This window comes from Lepidochelys kempii, chromosome 11, assembly GCF_965140265.1.
Source record: "Lepidochelys kempii isolate rLepKem1 chromosome 11, rLepKem1.hap2, whole genome shotgun sequence".
Lineage (NCBI taxonomy): Eukaryota > Metazoa > Chordata > Testudines > Cheloniidae > Lepidochelys > Lepidochelys kempii.
The window spans coordinates 37,991,359-38,005,129 of record NC_133266.1 but is presented as its reverse complement, the minus strand read 5'-3'; the positions used below and the strand labels follow the sequence as shown (position 1 = coordinate 38,005,129).

General features: G+C 46.3%; 1 protein-coding gene across 5 annotated transcripts in view; it reads right to left on the bottom strand.

Annotated features, from left to right (window-relative positions):
- CERS6 (ceramide synthase 6) overlaps nt 1–13,771 on the bottom strand; it is a 317,612-nt gene that overhangs the window by 219,380 nt on the left and 84,461 nt on the right. Inside the window, exon 1 of one of the 5 annotated variants that reach the window (XM_073305738.1) lies at nt 732–1,552. The exons of 3 other annotated variants lie outside the window; for them this stretch is intronic. In XM_073305738.1, the coding sequence (XP_073161839.1) occupies nt 732–901 (170 nt within the window). In that variant the 5' untranslated portion in view covers nt 902–1,552. Of the gene's footprint in view, nt 1–731; nt 1,553–13,771 lie in introns of those variants that run through there. One more of the 5 variants, XM_073305739.1, reaches the window with a different exon arrangement.

Genomic DNA, 13,771 nt, shown 5'->3' with positions numbered 1-13,771 from the left:
ATTGAGAATATACAAGACTTGTCATTTGGGCTCAGAAGTTAAAGGCTAAAACTGAGTTTTTACTAAACTTGCTCAAGATCTATTACATTAATCCCTGCCTAATGTATTCTTTTCTACAAGCAAATTCCAGGACTTGACACATTTCACAACCTAAGAGCTGACGGTCTCCCATCAGACCTGCGATCGGTCCGCGTGACAGTTTAGAAGCAGGTTACGGCCAGGACTAGGCAGCAAAGGGGGGTAAGGGGTGGTTTACATTTTCAACACACTTCAGTCTCAAACGATGCCCACAGCGAGCCCCGCACAACCGAGGGGAGGGCTGCTGAAGAACATGCCCGATGAAATTTCGCCTCCTAGTGCCAACGTGGAGGCATGTTGCTGGGCTGCCCACCAGCTAGACAGTCTGTATCGATGGCATGAGCTTGAGGGCCAGTGAGACGAGCAGGCAAGGAGAGGAAATCAACTCCAAAGCGCCTCCACCTCTGGTGTCTCCCCCGGCCGGGCGAGCCTGGAGAGAGCAGCAGGAGCCCAAGCATCTCCCCGCGGCAAGCTGGACGGGACCCCCTCTCTTCCCTCCCCATGCCCGCCAGGCTGCGTGGCTGGCCAGCGGCAGCCCCTCCTGCCCCACGCGCGCTCCAGCTGCAGCCCCGGGGCTGCGCGGGGCGAGAGCCGGCGGCTGCCCGGCGCGGGGCGCAGGCTGCGGTGGGGTGGCCCCGCTTGCCCAGCGTTACCTTTCGAAGACCAGGCGGATCATGAAGATGCAGAAGGCCAGAGGGAAGGCGAGGTACAGATCCTCAGCCTGGGGGAAGGAGGCTTCCTCCGTGTTCTTCAGATCCGCCCAGGTGACATTGTGCGGCAGCCAGAACCGCTCGTTCCAGAACCAGGCTAGGACCCCTGCCATCTTTGCTTTGTCTCGCTCCGAGCCCCCCTCGCTCTGCCGCTGCCGGGGGGGCGGGGAGGGGAGGGGGCGCGGCTGCTCAGGAAGAGGATGCGCGTCTGTGTGCGAGCCCCGCTGCGGAGCAGCCGCCGTGAGCCTTCCCTCGCGTTACTCGCAGCAGCTGCGCCCCGACGCCCCGCTCCCCAGCCCGGGCTGCGCGGCGCTGGCTTGGGCCGCCTCGTCTGTCACAAGGCTGCTCGGGCCTCGCGCCCTGATTGGCTCCCGCCCACGTCAGCCAGCGGCTGGAGGCAGCCAAGGTGGTGCTGCTGCTCCCACGGCGGGAGAGACGGAGCAGCCCCCTTCCCGCTCCGCCCTGCCGGGGCTCCTGCGTGGCGGGGGCTCGGCAGCATCTCCCCGCCTCGGCTCGTCCCCAGTGCGCACAGGCTGGCCCGGGTCCAGCCGCCGCAGCCATGCAGCTGCTCCTCCCGCTCACCCGCTTCCAGGCTGCAAATTGCAGAGGCAACGTGGCTCTTCCCTTCCACGGCGGGGCTGGAGCCGGCCGAAACTTTCCTCACGGCACCCAAACCGGGGGCCTTCCGGTGGTGGGTTTGGGTGCAGGCTGGATACACGAGCTGAGTCCACGGAAGGGGCCACGAGCCTCCCAGCAAATCCCCAACCAGGTTGGGAGGGAGCCCAGGCTGCCTTTCAGCCCCACATTATGCTGACTCAGCACATCCTGGCCTCAGCAGCGTCCATCAGGGGGCGCTTAGCTAGTGCTTGCCCAACGCCAACAGTGTTAAAGCTAGCAGGGTCAACGTTGAGTTGAGGTACCCCACTTGAGCCCCTTGGCCTAATACTTAGACACCTGAGCCTTGCATGTAGGTAGTTAAGTCCCAGTTTTAGCTCTGCTGAAATCCACAAAACTCCCGCCAAACCTTGTAGGCCTCTAAACTTGCTTGGTGCCTAAGTTTTCAGGATAAAAGTTCCCTCAACAACTAAGTTTACGCCTCTGGGCATACCCACTGCTGCCTCCCTCTAGGTGTCTGCGTGTCTAGTTCCTGCTTAAACCACAGAGCGATTTGCAAACAGGAGCAGGACAGGAAGGGAGGGATAGCTCAGTGGTTTGAGCCTTGGCCTGTTAAACCTCAGGTTGTGAGCTCAATCCTTGAGGGGGCCATCTAGGGATCTGGCCCAAAAATTGGAAATTGCCCCTATTTTCAGCAGGGGGTTGGACTAGATGACTTCCTAAGGTCCCTTTCAACCCTGATATTCTATGACTTCAGGGGCATCACTGGGCATGCTCAGAGGCCACTGGCAGGATTGGGTCCCCTTCAAAGTCTGTCCCAATGAAAATCTCTCTCTCTCTCTCTCTCTCTGGCCCACTGATTGAGTCAGGAAGAGAGGGAGTGCGAATGGCACCCAGCTGGAACATGGGGGACCACACGTCCAGTCCCCCTGTTCCAATCATCTTTTTCATTATTTAGCCACAGTGGAACAGCTTCAACAGGAGAGACTGAGGAAACCCCACATTAGAACAGGTCATAGCTCCCTGGTTAGAGCACTCACCTGGAAGATCTAGGATACCTTGTTCTGGGAGAGGGGGAATTGAACTTGTGTCTCCCACCTCCCAGGTGAGTGCTGTAGTGAGCTAAAATTACAAGGTGGGCAGCAGTGGCAGCACCTTCTCGGGCCATTTTGGGTGTAGTAAGGCAGGTGCCTAACTCATTCCCACAAGAAACATCTTAGGTGCCTAAGCGGCCTGGTTCCAGGAGACAGGTTTTTGTTTGTGGATCATAGAGTCATAAATTCCAAGGCCCCAAGGGACCATTGTGATTATCTAGTTTGAACTCCTCTATAACACAGGCCATAAAACTTCCCCAAAATAATTCCTAGAGAATTTCTTTTAGAAAACCATCCAATCTTGATTTAAAAATTGTCAGTGATGGAGAAATCGCCACAACGCTTGGCAAATTGTTCCTGTACTTAATTACTCTCACCCTTAAGAATTTATGTCTTATTTCCAGTCTGAATTTGTCTAGCTTCATCTTCCAGACTTTTGATGGTGTTATACCTTTCTCTGCTAGATTGATGAGCCCATTATTAAATGTTTGTTCCCCATATAGACACATATAGACTGCAATCAAGTCACCCCTTAACCTTCTCTTTGTTAAACTAAATAGATTGAGCTCCTTGACTCTTTCACTAGAAGGCATGTTTCACCATTCTTGTGACTCTTCTCTGAACCCTCTTCAATTTATCAACATCCTTCTTGAATTGTGGGCACCAGGACTGGACACAGTATTCTAGCAGCAGTTGCACCAGTGCCAAATACAGAGGTAAAATAATCTCTGTACTCCTACTCAAGATGCCCTTGTTTATGCATCCCAAGACCACATTTGCTCTTTTGGCCACAACGCCGCACTGGCAGCTCATGTTCAGCTGATTATTCACCACGGTTCCCAAAACTTTTTCAAAGTCACTGCTTCCCAACATAGAGACCCCCATCCTGTAAATACAGTCACTGTTCTTTGTTCCCAGATGTATACATTTACCCATTTTAAAATGCATATTGTTTGCTTGCACCCACTTTATCAAGCAATCCAAATCACTCTGAATCAGTGACCAGTCCTCTTCATTATTTATCACTACCCCAATTTTTGTGTCATCTGCAAACTTTATCACAAAGCAGAGAGAGGCAGTGCCGCTCTTTGTGAAAGGGGAGGACACACCCCTGTCCTCAGCATTTCCCATTGACTATCTTAGGGGCGGGGGGGAATCTGACAAAGTCTTGCTTTCCAACTGATATTTGGGATGAAGCTGGAGCTGGAGGAGGTAACAATGTCATTTGCCTTCCTCTCTTTGGATTGGTCTGGTCAGGACATCTTTCAGGATTAGGATGAAGGGGACAGTGAAGGCAGCAGCTGTGACAGAGAGGTGTATCTACATTACATCTGATACACCTCTTCCATGGTATTTGTCCATAAAGGTAGCATGTCACATCTCTGCTGAAAGCTTGTAACTTTCCACTCCATGGCTAGCTAATTATGTAAGGTATTGCTCAATTGTCTACCCTTGCACCAACCCAGAAAAGTTAATGGAAATTGAGCAACATATCAACAGAAACATCAAAACTACTTGGAAGTGAAAAGGAACAATGAGACAGTGAAAAGATCACCCTGTCTGTGAATAACGAAGAAAGACTGACTCAGGTAACTATTAATATGTGTAGGCCGTAGTTCACATTTTATGATTTTGTTTTGTATGGAAGGCCAGCTCTACACTACAGACCTATATCTGTATAACTACATCACTGAGGGGTGTGAAAAATCCACACCCCTGAGCAACGTAGTTATATTTACTTAACCCCCCATGTAAGCAGCACTATGTTGACCAGAGAACTTGTCCGGTCAAACTAGCTACTGTCTCTCAGGGAGGTGGATTAAATACACCACTGGGAGAAGTTCTCCCGTCGTGCATAGTAGCATCTTCACTGAAGCGCTACAGCAGCACCAGTGCAGCTGGTGAAGACAAAGCCTAACCATTTGTTTCCATCACTCACACTTGTTTCTGTTGGAATCTCTAGTCTTTTGTAAATTAATTACCCGTTCTTTTACTGCAATTGAACTCGAGGGCTGTGTGTTATCCAGGAATGGTAGTATAAGACAAAACTGGTAAACTGTGGTGCACTGTTCCTTTGGGAATGGAGGACCTGGGATTTCTGATTGAGTGATCAGAGGCTAGCCACTACAGGGGGACACTTTGAAGGGACTGGAGGGCTAGGGTGCATCTATGGTCAATATGCGGGGAAAGGCAGGGCTGACAGGAGGAGGAGAGTGCTCAAGTGGCTGACAGGCTGGTGGTGTCATGGAGCTGACATTCAGCTGGCATAGACTGCTGGAGGCGGGTGGTACTCCAGGTGACGCACAGGCCTGGGTACCCCGAGAAGCATCACAGCCACTATGCTGGTGAAGCTCACTCCAGTAGCCATTCTCTCCCCCAAGTCTCTTTCTTTAAAGACCCCACAAAGAGAGGGATGGGTGGATTAGCTCATCCCCTCATTACTTTGTTTACCAATTAGGGCTAATTTTTGACATCCCAGTTTTGTTTCACTGATTTCCAATTTTACACTATTCTGGTTTGCCTGGCATGATTTTAGCACAGTCCTTGAGTTACAACAGTAGGCCTTTCTGTTGGAAGAAATTGAGTTGGTTTGTTTTGATTTTCCCATCAGCATTTGTTGTTTTAGGTTATTGTGACATTTTATGACCATTTACTTACTTTTTACAGTTGAGCTCACAATTACGGTACATTTGCAGGCCCCTGATCACAAGAGCAGCCATGTTTTAATACAACCCATAACAAGGTTTAACCCAGCTCATAGCAATATAAAGACACCTTTCTGAAGTTACCTACTACACTGAACAGGTTTTGCCCATTCTAGGCTCCAGCATTTCCTCCCACAATTAGCCCACGTGCGGGAAGAGACTGGAAATGCCAGTGAACTCCTCACACTGCACATCTGCTTCAAGATGGGCTAGTGCTGAAGTATCTCACTCCCACTGGTAGTTGGAAAATATGCCACTAGATTTAATGAAGGAGATGAAAGAAACACATCTTGACTTTTTACAAGCTATCACATAAACAGCTGGAATAACTGTCACTGCAGTGGCCATATTAATAATAATTCATAATACTACTGTAAAACATTGCACTCAAACATCTCAAAAACAGTCTTATGGAGGTGCCTAAATGGGAGCTGGGCTCTTTTGAAAATCAGGCCTGAATTGTGGGTGCAGAGCTCTTCTGAAGCTTAGAGCTTATCTACACAGCACTGCAATGCGCACAACAGGGTATGATTTCTAAAGCACACAAATGCGTTGCACACTAATTGGTCCACATGGATCCTACTGGTGCACACTAAACAATCCCTAGTGTGTGAAACAGTAGTACATTCATGTGTGCTATGGAACTTTTACTGTGCCCGGTAGGGTCTATCTGGACCAAATAGCACACATGTAAGTGAGCTTTAGAAATTACACCCTGTCTACACAGTGCAGAAATATGCATGACAAGCCCTATGCAATTACGCCTCTCATATCAATGCTGAGAATTATCCCCAGTTTACATAATTGGGAGGCATGGAGATATATGTAAATGAAAGAAGAGCCTTCCAATGTCATGTAGCAACAATGATCATAAATGAGTTTTTAATTTCTCTTATACAATCAGTATAATTTATTTTTGTGTCAAAATAAAATTACTCTTAGACAGACATATAAGTGTATTTGGATGGGAAGGACATTTGGGAGGAAGATAAATTAAATGTTTCTAATTGAATTGGAGCAACTATATTTAAAAATCAGTTGAAGGAAAAACAAGGAATGAGAATGTCTGCGTCTTGTAGGGTTTACAGAGAGATATCAACAGGAAAGTTAAAGGTCGGGCCACATCTTCCCTTTGTCCTCCAAACTAGTTGTACCCATGAAGTGCAGCCCAGTGCACTTCAAACAGTGTCTTCTAATGTAGTAATCTCATGTCCTAAAGGAATTTATAGCCAGGACGTTACTAGCAATTGGCCAACAGCAGATGACATACGATTAGAGTAATGAAAGTGGCTCTGTTTCCCAAAAACACTGGTGTCAACCCTCTGTGGAGATACAAAAGTTAAAAATAATAGTTAAACAAAAATACCAGTCATTCATATGAGAGCAGAAGATGCTTAACTCTTTATCCCCAAATCCTACTCAGCAGCCACCCAGGAAAAATAGATGAGCATTACAGCATGACTTGAAGGTCATCAATTCTGGGCTTTGGTCAACCAATATGGCAAGAGGGGAAACAAGTTCCATGGTCAAGGGCGTGAGAATGTGTGTACTGTTTCTTTAAAATGGTAGCAAGAAGCCTGGCAGGAGATGTCTGGGGAATATACAGTGAAAAGGGCAAAGACAGCGTAGCTTTAGGGATAATACTATTTTCCATAGCTCAGACTCCTTAATTGATGATAACTACCATGGAACCACATAATGGTGATATGATGCTGGCAGACCAGGTGCCAGCTCATGCCAGGTCCCTAGGCCTCAACTGATCACTGACCATGACTGTCAGGGTTCCCTCCCCACTCTGAACTCTGGGGTACAGATGTGGGGACCTGCATGAAAGACCCCCCTAAGCTTATTTCTACCAGCTTAGGTTAAAAACTTCCCCAAGGCACAAATCCCTTCCTTGTCCTTGGACGCTATTGCCGCTACCACCAAGTGATTTAGACAAAAATTCAGGAAAAGGGCCACTTGGAGTCCCTATTCCCCCCAAATATTCCCTCAAGCCCCTTCAATCCCTTTCCTGGGGAGGCTTGAGAATAATATACTAACCAACTGGTTACAATGTGAGCACAGACCAAACCCCTTGGTTTTTAGGACACTGAAAATCAATCAGGTTCTTAAAAGAAGAATTTTATTTATAGAAAAAGTAAAAGAATCACACCTGCAAAATCAGGATGGAAGGTAACTTTACAAGGTAAATAAAAAGATTTAAAAAACAGAGGATTCCCCTCTGACTCTGATTCCCAGTTACAAAACGGGAATGAAATTACCTCTTAGCATAGGGAAAATTCACAAGCTAAAACAAAAGATAATCTAATGCATTTTCTTGCCCTTACTTACAATTTTTGTAATCTTTGATGGATCATTTCAGGTATGTTTTCAGGAGATGTTTCTCCTGCCTGGTCTCTCTCTCTGTCCAGAGAGGAAACAATCAAAGAAAGCACAAACAAAACCTACTCTCCCCCCTACCCCCTGCCCCCAGATTTGAAAGTATCTTCTTTCCTTCTTTCCTATTCCTTACAGCTGCTCAGGAGGGAATTTATGCTACCTGTAGCTTATGTTTATGACAACTACCTAGCTGGAAATCAGTCTGGCTCAGCTGTGCGTTAGCATTGTTAAAATAGATGTTAAGTTTATAAGAATGGGTTTAGACTTTCTGAAATGCTCGTAGGCTGCTGCATGTAATAATCTCACTTATCACATCTGTACCCCACATTATGAAAGTTATATTGAGTGCTTGCATTGTACACCTCTGTCATTGTGTAAGTCATCAAATGGGAAAGGAGCATTAATTAATGTAAAAAGCTGGCTTCCTAGAGATGGGGTTAGGTCCTGCCCCTCAAGTAGGCCAATTGAACCCAAATAAGCTCTTTGCAGTAAATTCCAACTTAGAGAATAAGGGTGGTTCAGTGGTCACAGTGCTAGCTAGAGATCTGCCTACTCTGCCCAAGACTTCCTGTGTGGCCATGATAAGTCACTTAGCCTCTGTGTGCCCCCATCTGTAAAATGGGGATAATAACGCTTCTCTACCTCATGGGGGCTGGGTGGGTGGGGGTGCAGATGCATACATTCAAAATTCTGAGGCGCTCAGATGTGCTGGAATCAGGGGCCATATAAGTACCTAACATTGATAATCCTACCTCAGCATTTGAAAAGCGTGGATGATCAGGACAAAGTCTACTTTCAAAAGAAATTATCACAATGACCAGAAGTGACAGAAACCCTCTTAGCATCAGCCATTCCCTGCCCATCCAGCAGCACCTGGATCCAACGATCCAGTTTGCACACTTCCATAACAAATGTCAGGTATATTCCCACAATAGGAGCACTGATACAATCTCTACTGTTCCTCCAACACTGTAGGCATCACTTCAATCTGTGTTGATCTACTGTGGGTATGTCTACACTGCAGTGTAAGCCCAAACTCAGAGTCAGGCTCAAGCCCAACTCACCCTTCCCGCTACACACAAAGCTATCCTATTTGGGCTAGTAAGCCCTCTGGGCCTGGGCCCTACGACCCAGGATGAGGGGTGGGTCCACAGAGCATTGTTTTGCAGTGTGGACACAGCTCAAGTCAGCTCCACTCAGACCTGTGTCCTGAGAGACCACCAACACTATCTCCCACTCTGATGGGCCAGTATTCCTTGTCCTTTCTCTCCCAAGACTAGCCAATGAAATCCCAGGAAATAGAACCAGCTTCCCAGTTCAAGTACAGCTGCTCAACATTTAACCCTTTCTTTTTATTCCGACCTCTGAGCTGCAAATTGAATGAAGTCTTGTGGGAGCTGTGGCTGCTGACAAGTCATTTGCCAAACACGCTGCTAGCTGCTCACAAGACCACAGTCAGATTTTGGTAAATGTCTGGTGTGAGGCAAGCAAGACGTTTGATTTCAGTAAGAAGGCCAGAATTGACCATGCGTACCAGGAAATTGTGAACAAGCATGTGGCATTGGGGATTCACCAGACTGGTAACCAGTGCTGAGAGCTGGAATAAACAGCTTAAGAGTGACTATTGGAAAGCCAGGGGTAAGAACCACAGTTCCAGGAACTCCCAGACATCCTGCCCCTTTTATGGGGGCCTTGACTGGGTGCTGGGTACCTCGCTGAGCACTGAGCCAACAACAATTCAAGAGAGCCTGATCAGTTGGGATAGCAACCCTGTGACCCTGAATCTAGTATGGGACCGGAGAAGAGAGGAGCCAGCTGATGTCAGATCAAGCCAGTGAAGTGCCTCTGGTGCTCACACCTGTCCCTGAGAAAGTTCTGATACTACAGCTCAGTCTGGATCTGGAAAGGAGCTGTTTGATGACCTCCACCCAAGAGGAACAACAATAACAGAAGAGGCAGAAGTAGCCCTAAAGCCTGATAAGTTTCTGGCTCCATGTTGTTATGAATATAGGAATGGGAAGAACTTCCAGTTTATGACCCAATGCAAAATTTATTACAAACGCCAGGTAGCAGAATGCATCCACTAATGGTGGAATTTCATGCCAGCACCTTGGCATCACCTCCCGTCCTCCACCAACATGGAATTCAAAATAGAAGCCAGGAAGCACAAACAGCAATTAAACAAGCATTCAAAAATTAATTTTTACTTGTTACTCACACATACTTACAAAGATACTCTGGGGTGTTAAAGGTATATTGCCTTTCTGTTTAGTACACCATGCCATAGTGTATCAAGCTGCCTATAAACAGTATGGGTGCTGGGAAGAGGCTGAAACATAGTGCAATGTCTGAAATACAGTTTGGGGTTTGGTTGGGTGGCCCATGCAGCTGGGATTTAATACTAGCTGGATAGGACAAGCCCTCCAGGCTTCCACGCCCCTGCAATGGTGCTAAGTGTGTGCAAAATGCACAAGAAACGGAAAGGAGAACAGGGGGCACAGGGACACTGTTGCCTGATCTTTAGATTATGTATTAATTATATTGTGTACTTAAGAATCCACAGTTATCACTTTGAGGGTTGCCAGAGGGTTGACTGCCCGAAAGTCAGGCCCAATATTATTCAAATTATTATATAGCTGGGAACCCTGCTGTGCACAGTTGCAACACTCACAATATAGGAACTCTTTTATATTTACAAATAGCTTATTAATACATTTAGCACAGTCACAAACTCATAATACCCAACTCAGTAAGGTAGCTAGAGATATTACAGAATGTACATCTGCACATCCATATACTCACACCAGCTTCTGTGGAACAGCCTGAAATGTTAGCCATCATCTTCCTCATCACCTTCCCCATCGTCACCAGTGGCCAGCATTCTGGCATCTCCCATGGACTACATCTTTTTCTCCCATTGCTCCTAGGCTGGGATGCCATTTTTATAATATGTTACACTGACACTGCTACGCTTGATGCATGTTCAGTAGGGGATTTTTCCTCTTTTCCTTATTTGTATTTCCTCACTTTACTAATGTTGGAGTGTCTTTTTCCTATAGGTTAGTATACCAATGATCTCAACTTATCTTATACATCAATTCATTACCATGGCCCTTTTATGATTAGGTATCACATTTGTTATTTCTGTCCTAATTGGTTATTTCAGTTCTTTCCAAGTTCCAAGTTGTGGCGTACCTGTTTCCTAAGTTCATAAGTTTAAAAGGGTAAGTCCTAAGTGCACGTCATTTTGTGAACATCCCTGGTTTTGGTGTTGGTTAATTACTGGTGTTTGGTATTGTAGTGGCAGTTGGCCTGCCTGCCAATGCTTTAATGTTTGTTTGTTTGTAATACAACCATGTTCACAAACAAAGGCTTCTATTTTACTGAGAAAGTTTATTTCTATCACTACATCACATTGTATAATGTATATTTCAAATAATAAAGATAAACACATGAGACACAGCTGGGAAGTTGTATCCAAACAATTTTTCAATACATCTATTTACATTAATCCATAATGAAAATCCACAATTCCTCCCACACGGTGCACCTCTCCACCCCATTTCATAAAATCATCTCATTCATAATTAAAATTCATGACAAGCAATTCCCCCATTCATTGGATACAGTGACAGTACTCTATTGTTAACATTGCTGTAAAAACACATTCATAAATTTACTCTTCTCCCTCTTCCATTGGTTCATGCAAGTCCATAATGTGGGAGCACAGAGCATCCCTGATTTCTGTTGCATGTATGTATTCTGTGCCAGCTGTCACAGGTATGCTGTCTGGCTGAGTGTACCAGTTCAGCATTCATGACCGTACACCAGTTCAGCAATCACAGGGCCATTCAGGGGTGAGTGGCTTGTCTTTGGCTTCAAAAGATCATGTTCTGTGGCTTGCTGTGCTCTTCACAGACAGCACTGAGGACATCGGAATCCAAACAGGGCTGTGAACAGTGCCAGAGGGATTTCAATCTGCCAAACGCACATTCAACCACCATTCTACACCTACTGAGTGTGCAATTAAACCCTTCCCCCCCACCCCCCAAGATCAGGATACAGTTTCATAAGCCAAGGAAGAAGAGGAAGTGTGGGGTCCCCTAGAACAGTGGGACAGTTACTCCATTGATGATAATGTCATGTAGTGGGAATAGTGTCCAAGCCTGTCCATGAATGTAGACTCCTGATCAGTGGAAAACTTTGGCATCATCAACTTTTCCAATAGAGCCCACTTCAGTGGGACAGAAAATGCCACTGAAATGTTAACCAGCATCTCCTGGATCCTCTGCCTGTTTCCTGAAATAGTAGTGAAAGCCCAAGCAAGACGAGTTCTTCAAATGGTGACTCCACCAAGTTGCTGGCTTGGTTGACGGGAGCTCAGCAGGATGTATTGATGGGTTGTGACAACTTCCTGTAACACGTGGGGTGGACAGTCACGTTTTACCCCCTCAGTGTACCCCAAAGGGCTAGAGTGGCTGCAGCTGGGGAGGGTGTTAGGAAGCCTGGGATAGGTGGGTTTGACTTGGGTCTGCATAATACACTCCAGACACCTGAGCACAGGTGTGAGACCTAGGTTCAGAAAACCTAGGATTAACATTCAATATGGATGCTCAAGCCCAGGCTTATTAACACGAGCGTGTGGGCTCAAGTCCTACTGACCCTGGGCTTAGATTGCAGTACAGACATACCTAGAATTAGAACTCGTTAGCCTAGCATGGGTAGAGCATCCCACTGAAAAGCCCTACCCAAGTCAGGCCCAGGTAACTGCCCACAAAGGTGCTCTACTAGACACTATGCTGGAATATCCTTTGGTTCTCAGCAGGGTAATAAACTGGGCTGTTCTAGGAATTCATTCACAGGGTGCTTTCTCTCTCCCTCCTAGCATTGAGCTGCTGTCTGTAGCCCTGCTAGGAGAATACTTTGTGTAAAGAATGTACAAATAGAATTACTCATTATGGATGCAGACAGCTCTCAAGGTGACAAACAGCCTTTGGCCCTTAGAACTTTAATGAGAATGTCATTAAGAAATTCAAAGTGATTTGTAGCACACCCACCCAACTGACTGCTCTTGCATTTAGAGGAGCAGAAAGAAATGAAAAGGTAGATATTTCAGGTACATTTGCCCAAATTATGGGCCTTACTGATATCATACTACAGCGTTGCCAGAAAGCTGGTGTCAGCTTCTGGCTAACTGGCAGCATGGGAGGAGGATTTCTTGGATAGCATCTCTGTACAAATGCTGTTGAAGAGCAGGAAAATGTGCTGTTAACATGCTGAACCCGTGTAGGTGACTTGCAGTGCAGAAGAGAGAACGCAGACAGAAAAATACAGTTCTGATGGAATTGTGGGCTAGCACTGGAGGCCAAATAGCACCTGTGCTTGATTAGCCTGTGTCCTCACAGCAAAGTAGGTGGGTTGCCAGCCTGGGCTGAAGCAGAACTGGAACTCAAGGTTGTACCCTCAGCAGTGCCTGCTAGCCCAAGTTTAAAGCACCCTCCAGCCTGGGTTAGAAGTTTTTCCTGTGTGGATGGCAAGGGCAGGACTATGGTCAACACACAGGCTAGAGACCTGTCTAACTCTGCAGTGCAGACATTCACCCAGAGTCTATGGGTGAAACACCCAGCCACACCAGTTGCTGTAGGTCCCAGATGTTCATAATCTTAGGTCTCAAAGTTTTTTAAAAATGAAAAAACATGCAAAGATAAGAATAAAAGCTGCCAATATTTGGCCATGAATTCAGGCCAACAGAGGGTGCTTTAGGAACTGGCATACATTTACTGTGAGGTGACCAAAGCAGTGTTCCCAACAGTTGCTACATAAATTATTTTTTTTAAATGAGAACATGGGCACCCCAATAGATTTTAGAAGACATCAGAATACTGGGAACCTGATTCACGTTCAACAATGACTTCAGTTGCAAGCTTCTAACAATGTTTTGGAAGTTTTGTTGTGACAAGTTTACAAAGATCTTTTCTAGTGGCAGGGCTCAGAAGCAAGTAGACTAATTAACAGTGGTTAATAAGACCACAAAATTAATTCTTTGTTTCCTGTGGTGGTTTAGTTGTCCATCTGCAGCCTATTGGAATATCTGAGTCTTTAAATAGCTTAGAGTGAGCTTGGAGAGGTGCATGTTGGAGACATTTTGGAAGTACAATGCTGCCAGCTACCTGAAAGTCACAGACAG